This window comes from Siphateles boraxobius, unplaced genomic scaffold, assembly GCF_051911475.1.
Source record: "Siphateles boraxobius isolate OS27281-9 unplaced genomic scaffold, OSU_SipBor_1 41, whole genome shotgun sequence".
NCBI classification, from domain to species: domain Eukaryota; kingdom Metazoa; phylum Chordata; class Actinopteri; order Cypriniformes; family Leuciscidae; genus Siphateles; species Siphateles boraxobius.
The window spans coordinates 24,809,021-24,833,714 of record NW_027509042.1 but is presented as its reverse complement, the minus strand read 5'-3'; the positions used below and the strand labels follow the sequence as shown (position 1 = coordinate 24,833,714).

At 37.8% G+C, this 24,694-nt stretch overlaps 1 protein-coding gene across 5 annotated transcripts in view; it reads right to left on the bottom strand.

Moving 5' to 3' along the window:
• The window catches only part of trim25 (tripartite motif containing 25), a 32,256-nt gene extending 8,516 nt beyond the window's left edge, over window positions 1-23,740 (bottom strand). For all 5 annotated transcript variants that reach the window (XM_077198999.1, XM_077199002.1, XM_077199001.1 and 2 more), the window contains exon 1: window positions 22,754-23,740. In XM_077198999.1, the coding sequence (XP_077055114.1) occupies window positions 22,754-23,344 (591 nt within the window). In that variant the 5' untranslated portion in view covers window positions 23,345-23,740. The remainder of the gene's footprint in view (window positions 1-22,753) is intronic.
• Between the last annotated feature and the right edge of the window lie 954 nt (window positions 23,741-24,694).

Sequence of the window (24,694 nt, the reverse complement as noted above, 5' to 3'; positions counted from 1 at the left end):
GCTATAAATGTATCAAGCAAATTGCTTTGTCAGAATTAGGGCATTTTACCCCCACAATTGGTACAAATAATTTTTTGTTAAAAATCGAATAACATGAACAACTCTGGACATTTTTCATACTTCATACTATTCTAGACACATTTAACTATCGTTTCACAAACCCCCCAAAAACAGACTTTAAGGGGGCGTTTTCCCCCCCTATGCAAGACATATGGTTAATAATATAAGATTGGTTCTTGATCTATTATATTATTCAGAATTGATACAGGAGGACAGCCTCTTTTTTAATTTTATTTCTATAAGGCTTTTGATTCTTTAGAGCACCAATTTAATATTAAGTCATTACATAGATTTAGTTTTGGAGATATGTTTTCATAATTAATCAAGTTAAGTAATCAAAACCCTTTACAACAATGGAAGCTGCTCGATTAAATTAAATAATTATTTTTAAGAGATGCTTCCCAAATCCCTATAGCAAATGATTATAAAACTGTTCTCTAAAACTTCAGGACTTAATCTAAACTTAAGTAAATGTGAGTTAATGTTTATTAAAGATTGCACAGCACCGTCCTTTTATAATATTCCAGTTAAACCTGAAGTTACTTATTTAGGCAGCGTGATCACTAAAAATCAAGATAATAGAAGTACCTTGAACTTTGAACCTGTTATAGTAAAAGCCCAAAATGCACGGTTGCAGAGAGACTTGACCTTGAGAGGCAGAGTACTGCTTGCGAAGGCTGAGGGAATCTCCAGGTTAACATATCCTGCACTCTCTTTGAATGTGGACAACAAAATATGTAGGTCAGTCGATAAAATCCTCTTCAATTTTATTTGGAAGAACAAAATACATTATGTTAAGAAGTCTGTAATAATGAATAGATATGATTATGGCGGATTACATTTTCTGGATTTCTCATCTCTGAACAACACTTTCAAAATTAACTGGCTTAGACAGTTTTTTATGTAATCCAAATTAAATTTGGAACTTTATCCCTAATTAGGCCTGTCACGATAACAAATTTTGCTGGACGATAAATTGTCCAAAAAATTATTGCGATAAGCGATAATATTGATAATAAACGATAATATTGTCGTTCTGAGACCATTTTCATCTAAAATAATGATAATGGCATAATAATGCAGGTACATCTTTTCAAATATCAATAATTTTTTATTTCTAAAGACTATTTAACACTGAAAACGGAAAACATAGCCACCGTTCAACCTGAAGAGGGCAGCACTCAGACGTTTTTACACCATATATTGTAGAATTAAAGGAGAACTCCGGGCAATTTTTAAGTTAATCTTGATCGTTAGACCTTTGTGAGTACTGACTATAGAAAAAAAAACGAACCGGATTGGTGCTTGCTACGCGGAGCTGCGACCGCGAATGCCCAGAGCTCCCACCCAGCTAAAACGGCAGCTATGGGGGCATCGACATAAAGAGCGTTTTTGAACCTCTTAACAGACACAAAATGCAATAAAATGTCTGTCCAACATGAGCAGGGACCCTACATGTGAACAATATGCGTTTAGCAACTTAGCCATTGTTTCAACTCACCTAAATAGTCTTTTAGACGGCAAGCTGTAGTCTCGCGCTGCAGTCCCGTGCTGTAGCCGGAAAAGGTAAACAATGTCCAGGTGGGAGGAGCGTTGATCATGTGCGACGAGTTATGATCAGAGTTGCTTACAAGTGAAGAAGAAATGGTTCGTGTTTGTGCCTTTCCGAATTGTGACAACAGAATGCGAAAATATAAGAGCTTATATTTTCATCGTCTTCCTTTCCATGACCTCGAGATTCTGCAGTTTGTGGCTAGTTGTATTTCAACTTGATGTGCTAACTCCAGTAGAAGTACTACGCGCTAAAGATTACCGCATTTGCAGTGAACACTTTGACAAGGATGACTACACACACTCAACACAGCGGGGCAGTTTGAAGAAAAATGCCATTCATGTACGAAGACTCGTCGCACATGATCAACGCTCCTCCCACCTGGACATTGTTTACCTTTTCCAGCTACAGCACGGGACTGCAGCGCGAGACTACAGCTTGCCGTCTAAAAGACTATTTAGGTGAGTTGAAACAATGGCTAATTTGCTAAACGCATCTTGTTCACATGTAGGGTCCCTGTTCATGTTGGACAGACATTTTAATTGCATTTTGTGTCTGTTAAGAGGCTCAAAAACGCTCTTTATGTCGATGCCCCCATAACTGCCGTTTTAGCTGGGTGGGAGCTCTGGGCAATCGCGGTCGCAGCTCCGCGTAGCAAGCACCAATCCGGTTCGTTTTTTTTTCTATAGTCAGTACTCACAAAGGTCTAACGATCAAGATTAACTTAAAAATTGCCCGGAGTTCTCCTTTAAAACCCTTTATACACAAATGTCAAAAAAGTTACTCGAATCAATGAACAGTACTAATAAAGCCCCATTCTTACAGATCATAAACTAAAAAAAGTTGGTTTAGGGTTTAGTTACCCTTTAAACAGGCAAGAGTGGAAAATGCTAAGCAAAAAATAATTTAATTTAATTTTTTATACCATCTGGACTTAAATAAAACATATCCAAAAGAATTTTTTTTAAATTTGAAATAATTTGGATTTTATGATTTGTGTCTCCTGAGATTCGTTGCCTGATTAGGGTATAAAAAAGGACCAAGTCATTAATATGTTAACTGTTACTGCCACTGTATGTTTAAAACAATTATATCCCATACCTCACCTGATCTAATGTTGACAAATTATATATCATTCGAAAGCTTACGAGCTCAAGATTCAGCCCGTGAGGCTGAACCCGTTTTGAAATTGGATGTTGAGTTACCATAGAAACGGTACTCTAAATTGTTTTAATGGGCTCCTCCCCTTTTGGGCATCGTCATGTTTCATAATTTCTGATCAAAACCTTTTCTAATCTTGACAAAACACATATTGTCAGAAAGGTCTGAGTCTCAAGGTTCCATATTTTGTGACAGAAGTGATATTTGGACAGAAATTTATTAATTTTGTTATGGCAGAATGCATACAATTAAATTCAATGGAATGTAAGTCCAATGGAATGGTGGCCATTTTTTGTATTATGCCTAAACAAAATCTCATGGGAACTTCAATTTTTGTGATATCAACTTCAAATTTGGAACACAACTTGGTTAGATATATGGCTTTGATTTTATAGTAATTTTATGGTAAAAAAATATTTTGTAAAATACATATTTTATAAAAAAGAATAAATATTAAGTACAGTATATTTGATTTAATGTAAGTTTTAAACTTCCTTAACTTTTTCATACTTTCATTTTTTGAAGTGCTTTCACTTCAGCAATAATCTGCTTGATGTTTTCTTTAAAACAAGACCAAACTTAGGTCTATATACCAAAGCATTCTTGAATTACAATCATTTAAGTTTGAATAGTGCATTTTAAATAGAGCTAGTTTACTCCCTTTTTTATACCCTAAACAGGCAACGTGTCTCAGGAGACACATACATTTCAAAACGTGCTAAATAACAACTTGAACAACATATCACTTAATTTTCTCCTTCAGCACCTTAAGACAATGTTCACAATTAATGTTAGCAGTATTCTTTTTTTTTTTCAGAAGAAAAGTAAGTTTAATATAATTAAACTTACCGGTACTTTTCTTCTGAAAAAAAAAAAAGAATACTGCTAACATTAATTGTGAACATTTACATAAACAACAGAATTTACTTATCTCAAAATCTGAATGTTCTGCACCACTGGCAGCCATGTTGGATTTAGGTCAGTCTGACTAATTGATCACAAAAAATTTGAAGCAAATCATGTGACCAGGATACTCAAGAGTCAAGACAGACCAGGCTGTCATAAGTGATAAAAGAATTTGATGAAAAAATTGTTCTAATGCCCCAAAAAAGACAACAAAACTATCTATCTCGTGAGACACGTTGCCTGTTTTAGGGTTAATTTTCCTATTGGATGTTGTGGTACTGCGTGACGTAAGCAGGCACCAGCTCACCACGCCCTTGCCTACAGAGAGACGCGGGTCTCAGGTGCACACCCTCACTTGCAGAGGAAACGCGTGCAGGTGAGCATGCAAATGAGCATGCAAATCTGCACCCAGACACTTCTCACGTGGTGGAGCGTTCTTACTAGGGGTGTGCCGATCCGATACTCTGTATCGGTATTGCTCCGATACTACCAATATTTGCCGGATCGGGTATCGGCCAGACGAGACCATCCAAATCCAATATTGTGCATATGTTATTGTTATACAACACAAAAGGCACAAAAACATTATAAAGCACTATAATGTTTTCGTGTACTATATTCCAAGTTTTCTGAAGCCATTACATATAGTTTAATGTGAGGTACAGACTTAAGTCGGTAAATTAATCTTCACCTAAGTGCTTCCCTCCGCTGCCGCTGTCAGTCATTCTCCATTCAGCATTCAAACAGCGCGCCGCGCTCGGTTACGACAGTCAACACGATGAAACTCTCTCCAAGATGATTCAATGTTCCTATTATTATACTGTAGATCTGTAGATAAAGGTCTATGGTTTGCATTAAAGGACTTTAACTTGCTGGAGTTTCACATGTTACTTTCTCCCGGGATTCTGTTAGATCACATCACAATTGATCACAACACTGGAGTAGAGAGCAATATAATTGTTCTTCACGCTAGGGGTGGGCGATATAGCCTCAAAATTCTATCACGATATTTCAAGAATATTTGCGATAATGATATTTATGACGATATAGACATTTTTTTTTGTTGTTGTTGAAAATTTTCTTAGTATGTTTATCTCGCCTAAATGTTTGCTCACTCATACCCCTTTTCCACCAAGCCAGAGCTGGTGCTGGTTCGGAGCCAGAGCCTAGTTTCAATTCGGTTCTTTGGTTTTCCACACGCAAAGCACCAGCTCCGAACCAGGAAAAGTGGTTCTTAAGTAGCACCAAATAATTGCTGGTCTAGAACAGAGCCAAGTAAGAACCACTTGCGTCAGGGGCTGGGGGCGGGGTTACCGTGACCAACAAGACGAATAGAAACTTGTGACCGCCATTTTTAAATAGCAGCTAGTCGAGCTAATAGCAGCTCGATTATAAATATCCGTCTATGTAAGTTACGGCGAGGGCGTTGGACTCCGATGTATTTTGTAAACCCATGAGCATCCATAGTATTGCAACGTCCGTTATTGTTGATGGCTTGTTCGAGATGCATCGGAGCGGCGCGGACCGATCGGAGCTGCAGGAGTGTTTGGAGAACATACGACTCCTTGTGCTTTTAGATCGCTATCGCAGCGCTTTGATGTCATGCGGAGATCGATCTGCGAGAAGCCGATGCATCTCGAACAAGCCTGGCGTACTGTTTGGCGCTACCGCACTAGCGTTGCTGGGCAACATGAGACGTATACAGTGACGTAAGATTTGGCTCTGTTGTGGCTCTCTAGCCGGTGGAAAGGCAAATCGGTTCTTATTAAACTCGTCAGTCGAACCCACTCTGAACCAGCTTTGGCTCTGGCTCTGAACCAGCACCCGGTTCTTGTTGGTGGAAAAGGGGTATCATTGGGTTTTTACAATGTGGTAATTTTGTTGTTAAGAGTTTACACAACACAAGGAAGCTTGATTTCAATCTTTGAATTAAATGTTAAATGTGTGTAGGTCTAACACCAGTATTCAGAAATACTACAGAAACATAATAAAGTAATCAAATGTAAAATAACACATAGTCTTTTAGTTCTGTTTCCTGATTAAATTAAATACATAGGCTAATAATTCTCATTCATTACAATTAAAGCTATCTTTTGTTGTTTTGAGGACAACATTAATGACAGACGCATAGCCTATGGCTGCTGTCACTTTTACAGCTAGTGCACGGATCCATTGCTGTTTCCATTATACTGTCTGTCACACTGTCACATGCGTTTTATACATAACCGACTGTGTTTATGAGTATACTTACCAAGACCGGAAGTTTTACACAATTTTGCGTTTTTCCCCCCATTAAAGCGATATAATCCGAAAAAATATCTCTAGTTTCTCGCGAGCTGTACTCTATGTATGCACGCAGTGCAACTCTCTCAAAGAGTGCGCGAGTAGCTTACTGGATAGTTTAAAACCGCTTGAATGTTTAAACTGATAAGAATTAAGAAGACTTGAAAATTATAAACTTTAGTTACGATGCACTGATGGCCCGATTGTGCAAGAGACAATTCAGTCATGTCCCGACTCCTAAACGCGTGCGAGAGAAGACGCGCGTCGGCAGCCCCGCTGAACACTCAAGCTGTTTGTGAAATTGCTAAATCGTCATCAGAGGCTGACAGGCTGCTCTCGCGCTCAGACAGGTGTTGTTGTTGTGCGTGCTAGGGAACGTAAAAGCGCCATACGTCATCGCGTCGCTATATCATTGATATCGCGATATGACACTTTTTTATCATGTAAAAATGTATACCGGTATTATCGTGGACGGTATGATATGGCACACCCCTACTTCACGCGCATATTAACTGAAATTTAAAACTGTTAAAAAGCTCAAACTAATGAATAAATAAATAAATGTATATGTTCCCTTTGTGCTTTGAACTTTTCAATGCTGCGCGCCGTGACTCCATGTTGCTTTAAACACATCATTCTGCGCTTGGGATGCGCATAAGTGTTTCGTGCTGCTCTGAATTGGAGCCTTTCACAATACTTTTGCGCAATGGCAGTTTATTGATAGCCTTAGTTAGTTGTTCTGTCCAAACTATCATATTGTGGCGAACAGGACGGCCGAGGGACGTGAGAGAACGGTGCAAAACCATAAAGGAGGAGCGACGACGTTGATGATCGAGAGAGGAACAGGCCTGTGTTTTAGTTGTGTTGTGTTTGATTTTTGTATTTGTATATTATTTTAGCCAGCAGTCGTCCGCGAGGGGCTGCTGGCAGTTCTTTTTGTTTATTTTTGGTAGCCAGCAATCATCCGCGAGGGGCTGCTGGCGGTATTTTTGTTTGTTTTATTTTAAATAAAGTTTAATTGTTCGCTGGTTCCCGCCTCCTTCTTCCCTGAACATTGCTAAACATATTTTGCTGCTTCATTACAAAGTTGTGGTTAAAATTTTAAAAGAAATGTCTTTTAATTATATAGTATATATTTTGTCTGTATATTGTTTTACAAAGCAAGGAAAATAATGTTTAAGTCAACCTTGATGCCTTTAACAAAAGAATAATAACAAGAATAATAAAGTCTCTTCCCCACAGTGAGGCATACAGATACAGTTTATTAGGCAATTCGGCACTGTTTTTTTAATTATTATTTTAGTATTGGATTGGTACTCGGTATCGGCCAATACTGAATCCCAGGTATCAGAATCGGTATTGGAGTCAAAAAAGGCGGATCGTGCCACCCCTAGTTTTTACTGCTTGATAAATAAGCAGCATGACACAATAAGCTTGTTTGAGATGTGCCTTGCCTCGCCTTAAATGTAGGCAAGAGTAAGCAGGCTGCAGTGAGGGGAGGAGTGAAAAAAGTGCAGGCAAGACAGACAGTTCACTGAACTTCTCTCTTCTCGAGTGGATCAGACACCTGCGAGATCAAAGGCAGATATCGCGGGATTCACGCTCGTGCACAGAGTTTTCTAATAAACTGGATGTAATTTAAGTTCTGTTGCTTTGATATGAAAATAAATATAATGAACAATACCCCCTTGTTATTTAATTACATAGCAAAGACGTGTTTATCAATCATTTTACTTTAATTAGCCTACAGACATGTTTTATTTTAATTTTTTTAATAAATATGACAATAATCAAATAACCCATCACACTGTCAGTAGTGTCAGAGAGTTTGGGAATACTCACACATAAAAACATGACAGAGTTTTAAGATCAAATATTTTAAAAGAGAACAATACATCACGCGTGTGTAAACCAATGTGCATTAAGCTGTGTCGTAGGGCTGCACAATTAATCGAATTTCTAATTGCGATTACGATTACGGATGCCACGATTACGTATAATCGTTCAAAGCCGCGATTACAAAAAAGTCCACTCTGCGTGTGTGTGTTTAGAGCATAATTATGTTATGAGAGGCGAATCACGACTACTTCAGAAAACCAAGCACAATATGACATACCAGGCAGTGACGTAAGTGTAGCCTGAAATAAAAAGTCTTTCACCTCAGAAAAACGGACTTTAATGTCCTGTCAGCCGTTATACTGTGCTCGTAGCGCGCACTCTTCAATTGCACGCGCAAATGCGGCGGCGCACGCTGTGTATCGCTTCACTGTATAGACCTTATGCACCAGAGAAACGTGGGGACCGTCATCTTTAGAATATTGTCTTTGAACTTCCGTTTTTGCGGTCGCTCTGTATATTTCTATGGCATCGCTGTCAAGGAGTAATTAGCTGGTGAAGTGGATTTACTTATTGTAGAGTTAACAAAAGTTATCATGAGCATTGTGATGTTTATCATAAAAATTTGTAAAGCAGATGTCTTAACAAATGTAGTCCGGGAATTTTTTTACGAGCAGTTCATTCATACTTATGCAAGATCGCTGTGAAAATACAGACCGGAAGTCAAAAGACAACGAGCGCAGCGCTGAAAAGGGGCTGGGGCTACATAAGGTCTATAAAGTGCAAAAGAAACTACGTGCATGCAACGTCGTTACAATGCAAATTATTAAGTCACGAAACAAAAGTAAAATACCAATAAATCACGTGTTAGCTGAGAAGGATTTGCATGCAGGTATGATTTTCATTCTATTCACCAATAAACCACGTGTTAGCTGAGAAGGATTTGCATGCAGGTATGATTTTCATTCTATAGACCCCTTTTCAGTTGGTAAACATGGTGACGTTTTTCTGTGGGCGGAGCTTAGGCGGTTGCAGAACGATCCCTCTGGCCGCTTCCCCAACGTTAGTTTGCAAGTTTTGTTAGCTTGTTTTTTAACAATGACTGGAGAAAATCCGATTTTATCTTAATGTGCAAGGTCACTCACTGTCCAGGACCCCGATTGTTATTTGCAAAAGTTAATTTTAACAGACGGAACCAGATTGGCTGACCCGTACACGCTCAGGCAATGGATGGACGATCTGACAGGATTAACGTTAACGCTAGGCTCAGTCCTACACCTATCCGATAGAGAAACCGAGCGTAAAGACATACTGGGGTCATATAAATCTTTAGATGCCTATAACTATGTGATGAATGGTCATGTACAAGACTTGTGTGGTACGATCCACAGTTCTGCCTAGCCAGCGCCAAGAAGACGTCAATGTAAAGAGTGACATTACGGTGCAATTTTAATGATGTGAATATTTGCTAGAAATAAAAATTCCAGATACAGCATATTCATTTTTCATTGATTCTTGCATCCAACAACACAACAAGATGACATTTAATAATAATAATAGTAATTTAAGCTCCTTATTATGTAGCCGAATCTGTGCTGGTTTGTATTGGCCGCCTGCAGTTTTCCCTTTGTTTTGCCTCCAGCTAGCGCCGTGACGTAATTGTGACGTCGGCTCGAAATTGGTCTATTCACCAGGAACTGTTTCATTAACAGTTCTTGTTAGTATTGTGTATTTACCATGGTAACTGTCATTTCAAAAATGCCACTTTATTTTCACTTTGTGTTATTTCTTATATTATTAAATGACTGTGGTGGCTCATATCAACATTGTATTAACAAAAACTAGTTTGGGATTGCTATTTAATTGCTTTAGCATAGTCCTAATGTTTTTCTAGTCTTTACTATGAGTCATTCTTATAATTTATGTGTATGTTAAGTAAAGGGGAACAGTACTTGTGTGTGTTAACAATTTTTGTGTAAACATGTATTATAATATGCCTATATATATATGTAAATTGTGATAATCGTAATTAATAATCGCAATTACAATTTCAAGGGAATAATCGGCAATTATTATTTTTGTCATAATCGTGCAGCTCTACTGTGACGTCAGCAAGTTGTTTCACATCATGCTTTTGATCAACGCAGTCGGTGGAGAGCAACTGCGCTCAACTGCAGAATCCAGCACGAGAGTTTTTTGACGTCAGCATGACATCAGAGTAGACATGTGCCGGTATTCGGTAATGCGATAAATCACGGTAATGAATATGCACGATATTGTTATCGTGGGCACCTCAAAATACTGTGAAAAATAATAGATCCTACTTTAGATTTTTAGAATGCGCATTAGCTTATTTTTCATCAACCGCTTAAAAAAAACACTGCGTATATGCTGGGCAAAATACGTGCACACTCTGATGAAAACAATACCCACATGTATAAGCATTGTGTGCATCTGGTGCAGTTCGCACTCTAGTCTAATGGCTCGTTTCCACTGAGTGGTACGGTACGGTACAGTTCGGTACGGTACGCCATTATTTGCGTTTCCACTGTCAAAAGCTGTGAATGGTACCAAAAAGCCGAACCGTACCGTACCACTTTTTGGGTACCCTTCCGTTGGGGTACCTAGCACAGTGGTACGGTACTAAAGGGAGGAGCTAGACTCACTGCAGGACGCTGATTGGTTGACAGAGTATCGTCACTTGCGCGAGCTACAAGGGGAATGGCAACATAAGAAGCACCATTTTTTAATATACAGTTGGAATATAATACTACGGTTATTCTTTCACGAAATGTAGTTTTAAGAGTTTTTGAGGCGAGAATGTAGTTGTTTAAAGCTCAAATCTGCGGTTTATTTATAATGATTTATGATAATTTGATCCATTCCAGGCGATCACCGGGCGCTCGGCGCTCATGTTCCCCACCTGGAACAGCCTTTCCTCGGCTAGTCGTTCTGACGTTTGCCGCTGACTCTGTAGTGGTAATTCGTCTTGTGTATATCTAACGGGTGATCTTTGGTCTCGTGAATCGATAATTCGTTCCCTTGCCAATCGTTTTGGCTGAGGGCTAAGTGAAGTTTCATATATTTAGGCTCTAACTTTTCCGTTGTAAAGTTAACGTTAGACTAGCGCTGAATTTGTATATTTGACTGAATTGTTTGCTTTATTTCTTATTGTATAGCTTCTTGTAACGTTACCTTTTACTTATACTTTTATAATGGCTATTATTGATAGAACTGAAATTTAACAAAAAGAGATAGGGTTGAGTTTTGTCATTTTTTATTACAAGATTATCACTGTAATGTTGTTTATTGCAACATTTGTACAAATGCACATATTGCCTGGAATATTTTTTTAAAATTTAAACGAAAAGATGCAGGGTTGTGTTTTATATTTCGTTTTGTTATAAATAGGCTAACGTTAAAAATGTATATAAATCAGGTCTATACATTGCCTGAACCACATTTGTGTGCCTATAATGTTTAAAGTTTATTTAAATGATAACGAAAAGAGGCAGAGTGGTGTTTTATAACATATTTCGTTTTATTGTTGCCTAAAATGTACATGCAGAGCGAGCTGAGTGACGCTTTCAAGAACGCGCTGTTCCATTTGGAGAATTACCGGACTCGCGTCCTCAGGAGTCCTTCTGCTGAGAACTTTACATACTTGGTATTGAGAAATGCCTAATGTCGGCGCTTGTCTTCTTGTGACAAACATGCCGAGAAGCAAGGACAAGATCTGCTGTAAGCCATCCATTGGTGTTTACTTTGTCGCTTTCTTCTTCGCGCGAAAATGATGTTGATCGCTTCTTTCCGGCAAACACCACGCCTATCAAGTAGGGTACTGTTTGCAGCTGGATCATGGTTTACTGACCCGACCCGACCCGAACCGTACTGTAGCGTACCGTACTGCTCAGTGGAAACGAGCCATAATGTAAACAATCCTCACATGGAGAAGTATGGCAGGAGGAACGCTGCCGACAATTTATTCCCCTTCTAAAAGTCAGCGCTGCCAAGACTCACGCAATCGACACCTTTCACACGCTCTCACGCCACACATCCATTTTTTCACGCAGAGAAAAATCGCGGAGCAAAGAGGACACTTACACCGACAGACTAGACAGAGCAGGTTACTTTTGATATGAAAAAAATTCTCAGCTCTCAGGTTCTGTCCATTTTATTACAAAATTAAAACAATAAATACCGTTTTGTCGCTTGTAAATGTAACATGACAGATCGCTGTAGCGCCATCATTTCAAGTAAACCGATCTGTTACTTTTTATTTAAAGATACAGTACAACTTACCGAACTTACATACATAATATCAATCAATCAGTGTTTTTCAACCACGGAAAGAGGTCAATAAAACTGGAGGAGAACAATATTGTCACAGAACGTTACATTTACCTCAGGAAACCCATTTAATGACCAGCACGTTAGTTGACTAGAAAAAAATAGCTATAGAGAGTATTTTGCTAAATATGTGCACTATATTACATATTTATTATATTTTTACTTGTCATTGCATAATTGTTTTTATAAAGAAAACCGCATTATATTTAATTTGTTATTTTTAACCTTTAATAATACCAGCTGATAGGGCTCTCTGTATGTTTACAGCATTATGTGAGCATGTAGGCTATTTATCCAAATGAGTCAATATTGAATCAAGATTGAAATCAAATCAAGAATTGAACTGAAATCGTGAAAATTGTGTTAAGCAATAATACTAACAGTAGCCTACCAGTCATTGTACCATCTAAACATTGTAACATGTTTCTGTTTAGTTACCAAAAGTTACCAAATGTTTTGACAATTACAATTACACCAATTGTGTTCAGGGCAGTATTAAGACAGTGTGGTGCCCCTGGGCACTATACCTCAAAAGTAAATATTCCATATTTTAAAGCATCAATCTGAAGCATTTTGAGATGCATTTTTTTGCCAACCTGGGGAGAGCTGGAGAAACTTAACTTCAGCCATGAGTCAAAAATATTATGGCCTCCGTAGCTTTAGCTAATCATTTTCCACCGTAGCTTTAGCTAGCTGGCTAACGTTGCGTTCTCTCATGCTGTGTTCAAGGACTCAATTCATCAAGCTGTAGCTAACGTTAGCTAAGCCTATGTCAACAGAGCTCCTGGGTATCTTAGATATAGCCTACCAGAAAAAATTGTCCCGATACCATTTTTTTCTGAACCGATCCAATCCGATACCAAAAATTCTAAATTTCGACCGATACCGATCCGATACCAGCGCAGTTTTAAAAAAAAATCAAGTCGAATTTCTATAACTCTGTGTGTTGAACTTATAATCACTCTTTTGTGTGTTAAACACAATCTACTTAATACAGACAACTTCCTTATAAAGAAAAACAACAAATCAAAAGAAATATGACTATAATCTATGACTTATATAAACTTCTATTATAAACTAGATTAGTGGGTAACTCAGCAGTAAAATTTAGAAAAATCACAAGTGCACAATAATTGTATAAAATCTGAACATTTAGTGAAAAAAACATTATTTAGTGGGGAACAAATAAGAGACAATAAGTATAGCACCTAATCTGGTAAAACGTTTTCATGTATGAAGTTTAGCAGAACTGCTTCTTCCTTGATTTTGCGCAAGCAAAGGTGTCAACTACATCCCCAAAGTCCATTTCTTTGTTACCGTCTCCACAGTTAGCTCCGGCTTCGTCAGACTCAGCGCTGCTAGTGATCGCAATACCCGTGATGTTTTCACAAAAAACTAGTGATGTTCTCACAAAAAAACTTTCGATCCCTGGAACATTTTGAATTGTAGCTAAACGTCTAGCGTCCTTGTCTTTCTTTAACTTTCTTTTTGCAAAACCACTCAATTGACGTCCGTCCATTTTGGATTTAGATTGATTTTCTGTAGCCGTTAAAAAAAATGACACATTTGCGCGTACTTGTTGTGGATAGTGATAGTGGTCATGTAATCTTTATTTATTTATAATTTTTTTAATTTTATTTATAATTTATTATTATTATTATTGTTAAATTAGTGTTCATAAACAGGTATGTATGATCTTTCAAGAATTTCAAGTTAATAATATAACAATTTACGAAAAATATTTTTAAAGCTTGTGTCATGTGGTGCCCCCCTAGTGGTTGTGAATGGTTGGTGCCCCTGGGCACTGGCCCAAGTGCCCTTAAGGATAATCCGGCTACGATTGTGATGCTATACCGTATACCTTGATAAAAGCTCAATCAATCAATTAATCGCAGCATGTAAATCTGATACCGGCACATGCCTACATCAGAGCAAGTCGGACACATTTCTAACCGGCATGCATCTCGCTGTGATCAGCTCTGCGCAGATTTTGAGATGGGTCTGTCTGCGGACTGCAAGGTAGGGGCGTAACTTGAAGTTGTCCAAATCACACAGAATCACACGATATGACTCAAAACGAGATGTTGTCTGCAAGATGCCAGCTCGTATAGAGAAAACAGTAAGAATATTTTCCTGAGATAACCGTGTAAATAGAAGTGTATAAGTCATTTTGACGCTTTTTACATTGCAGGAAGGGCAGAGCAAAGCGTTTGGAACATTGAGCTTGTTAATCTGACTCGCTGAGTGTCCCACAGATGCCAGCAGCACAACACAGTAGCAAATCGCCCTGGGGTGGTCACTTGCCATTATTAAAATGTAAATGCATGGGTTAGATGTCACCTTTACATAGATGTAATAGATTTCGTCTAATGTATTGCTTTCTATACCAGTTTACGACTGTTTCCTCTTTATTTTTTGTGCAGCTGTGGTGCTTTTGAGTGACCATTGTCCTTTATCTGTCCATGTTTGTACCCAAGTTATGATTCAAGTCGAGGTTAGTGCTAAAATTATTTTAATCATCATATTATAATAATTACTTCAACAATAGACTAATGCTTTGGTTTAGATAATAAGTGTATCTTTTAATTTCACATTTTTCTTGCTGTGGTGGCACACCAGTAATAAAATGAATACTGAGGAAACTGCTACCAGTAACTTTCGTATAAAAAAATAAAAATCTGAACATGTTTTACACATGAATGAACCCGTCTCTACTTTGTCAACAGGTGTGGTAAACTGGAACACATTTTCAGAGGAGCATAGAAGGACCTACAGAACTCTGTATCTAATCTCCTGTTGCATTCAATGCAATTCTCTCTACAAAGACTGTGAAGCCTACAGGGGATGTGGACAGAGGGGAAAACTACAAGGATTAGATTCTACTGTTTTTATGTGGCTCATCAGCAAATCAGGCATACACTAAGACATCAATTTTTTTTTTTAATTATTTATAAAAAAATAAATAAAGCCAAATTCCAAAAGGATATATTAGTTCTTGCTCCACACTTGAGGTGGGAAGAATAATTGATTAAACAATGCATTGCAATGTGGTTTCTTGCAATTATCAGTACCCTGGCACTAATGCAGATTGCAGCTTGCTTTACATACCAAAACAAGTATTTCGGTTCTTGAACAGCTGAGAGTCAGTTTAGTCATCTCTAGTTTGTTCAGTTTATAGGCTTGTTCGACTTGAACCCATGCTGCACAGACCGATCAGTGAATGACATCAAAGTACCGCAAGAGCGATTAGAAAGCAGACGGCTTGTATGCTTATAAATCACTAGGCTTGTTTGAGATGCGCCTTGCCTCGCCTGAAATATAAGGTGTGTTCGACATCGGCTGCGGCTGGATGTAACCGACCGGCGAGAGTTGCCGCGTGCAGGCGGGGAGGAGCTGCAATCAGAGACGTGAAGTCGGACACTTTCTGATTACCGTAGCTAACGTGGAGTTTGCATACTTTACCAAAGCTGAAGTGAAATAAATGCAATATTTGCAAAATACACAGATGTTTCAGAGACATTTCCATTCAATACTTTATGTACTGCTTTATACAGCGTCTGTTTGAACAAGAATAAAGTTACTACTATCAATGAAGTGGAATCAACGTTTTTTAATCAGTTTTATTTTGATAAACATGACACAATATAACATTGTGACTACATGAAAATAGTTATAAAAAATGATTTGTGAGCTTTAAAGGTCGTATCAGTGATTTCAGGCCCAAAAATAAATGTCTAATCTTTCCTAACGATCCGCTAGCTGCCCGCCCCATAAGCATGCCGTCCAAAAACCTCGTCTCTGTAGGCAGCGTAGGCTCTGAGATCTGCACACAAAAACAAATGGGTACAACCACCACTCTAAACCAGAATAAACAGTGTTCCAACCAATCACTGACAGGGGCGGGTGTTGTGAGGTTTTGCGCTCGTGCACGGCTGGACGCGAAATCGGAGCAACACCCGCCCCTGTCAGTGATTGGTTGGAACACTGTTTATTTTGGTTTTGAGTGGTGGTTGTACCCATTTGTTTTTGTGTGCAGATCTCAGAGCCTATGCTGCCTACAGAGACGAGGTTTTTGGACGACATGCTTATGGGGCAGGCAGCTAGCGGATCGTTAGGAAAGATCAGACATTTATTTTTGGGCCTGAAATCACTGATACAACCTTTAATGGAACTAAAGGTGTGAGAATAAACACGAAACACGTGATCGTTGTCATGCAGTGAATCCGGCCAATCGTGGAACAGTTGTGTCGTCATCTGAGCTCATGCAGCTGCTCTTGAGAATCTGCGCTGGCTGAATCCTGCGGCTGCTCTCGAATCGCTCTCGCGCTACTTTAATGGCATACGTCACAGTCATGTGGCGTCGGCGCTGCATCAAGTCGGACAAAATTTCTAACCGGCATGCACTGCTTTAAGTCAGCCACCGATCGGTCTGCGCAGAGCTGCATGAAGTCGAACAAGCCTAAAGAGTTGCGACACTCCCATAGACCGCCATAGGAACTTTGGAATGCGGAAGTAACGTGTGTCGTGGAGCAGCCAATAGTTCCAAACACTGATAGTTCCAGCAGTGAACCCCATTCATTTTCAGTGTTTCCGAAGTATGCTCGCTGGTAAATTAATGAAATTACTGTATTTTTTTACTTTTAAACACATTAGCCGATCTCTCGTGAATCTAATCAGTAGTTATATTTTATGTAGCCAGTTTTAGTTAATGTTTATTGGAAGATAATAGGTTAATTGCAGCTATAGCTTACGTGACACTAACGTTAGCTAATTTACGGTAACCTGATGTATATAATATATAATATTATTAATAATAATATTTTTTATATATATATATATATATATATATATTATATATATACACACAATTCATTTATTTAAATGGGTTAGGGTGATGTGTGTATATATGCATATTTGTCAAAATGTGTGTTTGTGTAATACATATAGGCCTACATAAATACACATGCATTCATATATATATATATATATATATATATATATATATATATATATATATATATATATATATATATATATATATATATACACACATACACAATTCATATATTATGTGTATGGGTTAGGGTTAGTAATGTGTGATTGAAATATATATACATGTGTACTGTACACAGTACATCCTATACATGTATTTGTGTGTGTTTTCTGATGAATGGTTTAGTCTATGATTAGGGTAGGATGAAGGGGTACATTAGCCATACTGAAATGAATCCCGTTTACAGTTATTTAGCTATGTATTTAGGAACATAGTTAATTCACTCATTAACTATCTATCCGGTTTCATTTTATGAAGTTAATATTTACCGAACATTGCTGCAAATATAGTCGTTGCTTTCTACGTTACGGGAGCAGTCAATTTCCCTCCTATCATTCATTTGTACATGCACAGCGTAATTATTTATATTTTATGTTGGAATTCTGAACGGACCACCACTGCAGACCTCTATGCGTGATTACGAAGGTATGCTAATGGCCAGGGACGTGCAGTCAGGGTAGGCAGGGTAGGCAGTGCCTCACCAAAGGAAATGTTGACATTACATTTATTAATTCCAAGAGCTTTATTAATTCACCACATTATTAATTGCATTTATTTTATTCCAAATATTAATTTTTTTAACACAATTTTTCAGGAATACACATATAATATACTCCTTTTGCCATTGTTTGCTCCTAAAAATCATTGTTTCATGCAGAAAATTCAAGGCCATGGCCATTGAGGCAGAGGTTAGCAGTGCCTCTTTGGTCCATAGAACATAGTTTACGTAGATTTGCGCATGCGCAGTCAGTTCTCGTGCTGTCTTGAATTATCAACATTGAGGCAGAGACCGAGCATGCTTCATGTCACGTGATCCACTCGCTCTCACTCACTCCGCGCTTCAAGCTACTTAGCATCTAGCAGCGCCTAGCGTTGGAAGCGTCCTATGAAGAAAAAGAGCTGTGGTCGCTAACGGGAAAGTCCATGCGTCTATCCCTCTGGACAAAGATGTCAATTACTTTGTTTCACGAGTCTCTCCTTTTCAATGGAAATAAGAGCCAGGATGAAAGTCTGTTCTGCTCCATTCACGTCAGAGGCGCCCGCGCCATTGGATGTGCAGTTTCCGCAGCACAGCCTATGAGCGAGCCATACCCTCACTGTGCTAACGTTAGCTGTGCAGCTGCAAATGCGTTTTATAGGCTTCAGTAAATCGAGGAAAAGGAGTTTCGTCTACAAATAAAAGTAGCACCCCCTTTAAAACGTAAATAATTCATTTATTTATTATTTTTAAAACCCTTATATTGGCTTGTGTTTGTTGTCTGATGGTGGGCTAACAGTTATAGGCCTGCTGTGCGCTGACACCAAAATGTTCTCTCTTCCATACCCTGGTGCGCCGTCACCTCTGCCATATTTGTACTGTATTGTACCTCAAGATAGACTGTACATTTCTTCTGTACTGTCTATCTGTGCGATTATGGTGCATTTCGTAAGGGTTAAAATGCTGTTTTGTAGTTCTTTTTTTAATCCTGGTGCGCCGTCGCCAGACACTCATTGCGTGTCGGTGTGTGAGCCTTGCGCAGTTTGTAGGAGCGAATTTAAGCTGTTTTTGTACTGTAAAGCTGTACTGCTGACACAATGTTTTCTGACTGTAGCCTATTCAAATCCTGGTGCGCCGTCACCAGAGTGACCAGAACAATAGTGTGTATGTGGCTGTCTGTGCGCGTTTGCGCATTTTGAAGGAATGACTAGGCTGCTTGTTGGTTCGCTGACAACGCGCCGCCACCCTCTCTTACTGTGTCCCGCACAAAACATTTGTTTGTTGTATAAGTCACAAGATAGATGTGTCCATTCATTTGATTATTAGATTTGATTGTGCATTAGCCTCACATATGACTGACTTCGCTGTATGCAGGCAGCGATCTGATGATGCCTGATATGAACTTGGGTTGCTACATTAACTGAATGAATATATGAACATATATGCCACATTGATAGGTCACAGCCTACCCATGACAAGATTTCACCGCACGTTACTGCTAATGGCTGAATCGGAATTTATAAGCAAGATCACGGATCATAGCCTAATACAGCCCAGTAGTGCTAAAATAAATATCATGAGACGTCCATCATCAGATGAGCAGCTAACGCCAGTGCTACTACCCATGCGAACATGAACACTAAGCTTTTCCCTCCAAAAAAACCCTAAAGCGTATCTAAGTAATATACAGTATTTCGTTGTGATCCTGTCTCTCCAAATGCAAAACGGACATTAACTAAATGCAATAATGCAGTAACAGCTGAAAAAGTACTTGGGTGTGTGTTTTATTATATATTACCGTTCAATAATGTAATCGCTGCTGTCTGTCCCATAGAAGAACATGACAGCCAGCGTATGTTTCGGAACTATTGGGGCTTACATGAATCACGTGACAGCCATAGCAGCGACATCAAAGCGTGTCGCAACTCTTTTGCTGCGTCCCAATTCGCATACTATCCATCCTAAATAGTATTCGAAATTAGAATTAGTACGTCCCAAATCGTAGTATGTTGAAATGAGTGTTCCAAAGATACCCGGTAGGTCTACTTTTTCCGGAGATACCCGGTAGGTCTACTTTCTTCAGAATCCGAAGTGCAGATCGACGCGCACTCTAACGGCTGATATTGCCCACAACCCATCGCGCGTTGGACGAGGATTCGATTAGAACTACAAACACGAGTGAAAAGTGTTTAAAAAAACTACAGACATTTAGGACGCGCGAGTCCGGTGGTTATGTAGAAAGGATTATAAAGGGGTTTGAGTGGGTAATTATCAGTATCTAACTTGACGAAAAATTATTTATTCAATGTTGTCTACATTATATTGCATCTGCAGCAGCATTGTGAACTTTTGTAAAGATACGTTTAGCCATTAACTTTTAAATGCATCATTACATTCAAATTGCAAACACATGAGGAGAGTCACCGCATTAATGACCCACGGCTGCAGACCAAGGTGCCACAACATTTCTCTCCGAAACGGTAGGAAATTAAATTAGATTGAATGGAGGATTTTAACTGTGACAAGATGATTGACAGGGCAGTTTACGGTGGCTGGACGCACGCGACAGAGCTGTCCGTTAAAGATGACGAAGTAGTATGTCCCAAAGCTTGCCTACTCTTTTGCTACACACTCAAAAGTATGTACTTTTTCTTCACAAAAAGAGTACATACTTTTAGGTCGTAGTATAAGTAAGCGAATTGGGACGCAGCCTTTCTCTCTATGGCACTGCCCGACCGGTCTGTGCAGCGCTGCTTTAAGTCGAAAAAACAGGGAGCAACTTGAAGTAACTCGGAGGGGCGTAACTTGAAGGTGCGTAACTTGAAGTCTTGCAGGTTGCAGACAGATTTTGCTAATCTCAAACAAGCCTATTGATTCATGTGCACGTCGTCTATGGCAAGCCGTTTTAACTTTTATTCATTTCCAGGATATGAATTCTTGATATCAACAATTCAATTTTAACTAGTAAAAATTATAGTTATTGATATCAGGAATTAGATTTATACTAGTAACAATGGCAATTTTTGATATCAGAAATTACATTTCCACTAGTAACAATGCTAATTCTTGATATCAACAATCACATTTTTACTAATTAAAATGCTCATTCTAGATATCAAGAATTGTATTTCAACTAGTAAAAACTATAATTCTTGATATCTGTAATTGTATTTTCACTAGTGAAATGTCACCATAGGCTGCCATTCAAAATCAATTGTTGATATCAATAATTGATTTCTTACTAGTTGCAATTCCAATTTCACATATCAGAAATACAATTCTTACTAGTAAAAACCTTTATTTTTGATATCAAGAATTCAATTGTCTACTCTTTTTTGAGTAGCAAAAAATTATCAAAAATTATCAAAAATTATTGATAATTTTTCATATCAATAATTACATTGTTACTAGTAAGAATGTGAATTCCTGATATCAATAATTCAATTGTCACTAGTTGAAATGTCTATTCTTGATATCAACAATTTAATTGCTAGTACTACTAGTAAAAACTTTCATTTTTGATATCTGAAAATGTATTTCTGATATCAATATTATTTCAGATATCTAAAATGGCTTTCTTACTAGTAACAATCACATTCATGATATCAGAAATTAACATAGTCACTAGTGAAAATGGAATTATTGATATCAAAAATGAACATTGTTACTAGTAGCAATTAAATTGTTGATATCAAGAATAGACATTTCAACTAGTGACAATTGAATTATTGATATCAGGAATTCACATTCTTACTAGTAACAATGTAATTATTGATATGAAAAATTATATTTCTACTAGTAAGAAATCAATTGTTGATATCAACAATTAATTTTGAATTGCAGCCTATGGTGACATTTCACTAGTGAAAATACAATTACAGATATCAAGAATTCAATTGTTGATATCAAGAATCTAATTGTTGATATCAAGAATTAAATTGTTGATATCAAAAATGTAATTGTTGATATCAAAAATGTAATTGTTGATATCAAAAATGTAATTGTTGATATCAAAAATTGAATTGTTGATATCAAAAATTGAATTGTTGATATCAAGAATTCATATCCTGGAAATGAATAAAAGTTCAAACGGATGGCAAGCCGTTTTAACTTTTATTCATTTCCAGGATATGAATTCTTGATATCAACAATTCAATTTTAACTAGTTAAAATTATAGTTATTGATATCAGGAATTAGATTTATACTAGTAACAATGGCAATTTTTGATATCAGAAATTACATTTTTACTAATTAAAATGCTCATTCTAGGTATCAAGAATTGTATTTCAACTAGTAAAAACTATAATTCTTGATATCTGTAATTGTATTTTCACTAGTGAAATGTCACCATAGGCTGCCATTCAAAATCAATTGTTGATATCAATAATTGATTTCTTACTAGTTGCAATTCCAATTTCACATATCAGAAATACAATTCTTACTAGTAAAAACCTTTATTTTTGATATCAAGAATTCAATTGTCACTAGTTGAAATGTCTATTCTTGATATCAACAATTGAATTGCTACTAGTAACAATGTTCATTTTTGATATCAATAATTCCATTTTCACAGGTGACTATGTTAATTTCTGATATCATGAATGTGATTGTTATCTAAAAATTGAATTGTTGATATCAAGAATTCATATCCTGGAAATGAATAAAAGTTAAAACGGCTTGCCATACGTCGTCTCCTAATTAGGACCAGAAATAGATATTAAGTCAGCTAATAATAGATTTAATATATAGGCTACATATTAATTTAGGAGATATGAAAAGGGCGGGGAACTTATAATTGTGCAGTGTATGCATATTTGTAAGAGAAATAACAATTCCGATTTTTAACTTGTGACAAACACTATCGGAACACTAGGTTATTATCGATCGGAATGATTTAATTCCAAATTAAACCGAAGGTATAATGTTGGCCATCTACAACATCACTAACATTACTTTAATAGATTACGCTTTAAAGTCACTTTTCATGTTTATCTATCATTAAAAAAATCCATAGACTGTAAGAAAAATCACATTTACTTTCCAAATAAATTTAAAGATAACGTTAGGCCCAACCTTTTGTTTAAAGCGCCGGTCATCTGCGGTGATGAACTCACAGCCTTTATGAACGCACTGCAGACAGTTGCTGCAGATGCAGCTCTGGTGCTGAACACAGTAGAACTCCATCAGTTTGCCATGTTCGGAACAGAGACGATCCATTAGATCTGGCAGCGGGTCAGACAGCTGATGCCCCCGGAAAATGGCATTCTCCCGGTGAGGCCTGACATGATCCTCACAATACGACGCCATACAAGTCAGACAAGTTTTGACCGCTTTGGCCTCCATGCAGCTGTCACATTTTATTTCATCTGGATCTTTCTTTTTCACCTCAAATGGTTCCTTAACGGGTTCAGGGACACCCGCTTTTATTCTATAAGCATCCAACACCGCGCTGAGGACGGTGTTCTTCTTGAGTTCTGGTTTACTGCTGAAAGCCATTCGGCATTGAGGGCAGGACAGTGGTGATATCCTGTCTTTCCATGTCGCTTCGAGACAACTGGCGCAGAAACTGTGTCCACAGATTAAACTCACCGGGTTCTCGAAAAGACATAAACAAATGCTGCAAGTCAACTCGTCTTCGAGTCCAAGTAGAGACATTTCCGCCATTGTGAGACGTCGAGGGAGCAGCTATCACTGATGACAAACAACTGACTCAGTAGGCGGCGGCAGCGGAGAAACGAAACTTAATGTGCCTTGTTGTGAAGGTCCACAGTGCAAAGCCTATACACGCATGCTCAGTATAAACAGTTCGTTCTCATCAGTTCTCTCAGCACAACATGTCTCAGTTCAGTGTCATGTTAGAGTAACTGGAGTAACATATACTCCGGGATATTGATTTCGTTCGAGTTGGAGCTATACTGTCGGGAATCAGCGCTGACTCGACCATTCAGATTTGGTGAACTGTTTCGACCAGTTCACTAAAAAGAACCGGTTCAAAAGAACGATTCGTTTAAGAATCACGATAAATTATGCCATTACCAGACTGCTACATTCAGATGTTCTAATACGATTTGGGACAGTGCCGTCAACGGCTCTGATTTGGGGGATAGCATGCATCTCTGTACAGAATGTTTATTTATTTATGTATTAATAAATATTTTGCGTGGAGGCACAACTATCATGTTCTTCAAATGTACACAAGAGGACACTGTTTGCTAGTAAAATCGATGTTTTTTTTATACTTTTTAAATAATCATTATATCATTACCGTTATTTAAATAAACCAGGGGTCGGCAACCTTTCTGTCATGAAGTGCCATTTTTAAGTCCAAGTAGGCTAAGTCCCTTTCAGCAAATTAATGGAAAAATACAACTTTTTCTGAATCCGTGATCTCGAACAGAGCAGGAGACATTTGTGGGTCGTGGTGAAGAATTGTACTTTATTCCGGAGTCTATCTAAGTTTAAAAGAAACTTGTTTAAAAGAAACAATTGACAGGTCTTTAAATAACCTACTTAAAATAATTAATCTGTATTTAGTTTTCGAATATTTATTTTATATGCTATTTATGAATTTATCATCTGGTTACAGATAGGCATATTTACAATGCACATTTACAGGTAGGCCTACCTATTTATTTGAATTATTCCATTCATTCATTATTTGAATGAATTATGGCCCAACTCTGGACTCTAAAATGTATTTGACAGGAGTATGCTACTATCTCTCACTGTTGTTGTTGTTGTTGTTGTTGTTGTTGTTGTTGTTGTTGTTGTTGTTGTTTTCCTTCTATAGACAGATCTATTATGTATAATTAATGGTCACCTGGGGCCGATTTCACAAAGCTGTTTTAGACCGGTCTATAGTGACTAGACTAGTCTAATTAGACTAGTCTAATTTAGACTGTTTGACAAAAATCAGTGGTGGGCCTTCAGGGCCAGCAAGGCCTTCTCTGCTGGCCTAAACACTCACTATCAGAATCACTGACTTGCACTTTAATATATTTTTTCCAATAATTG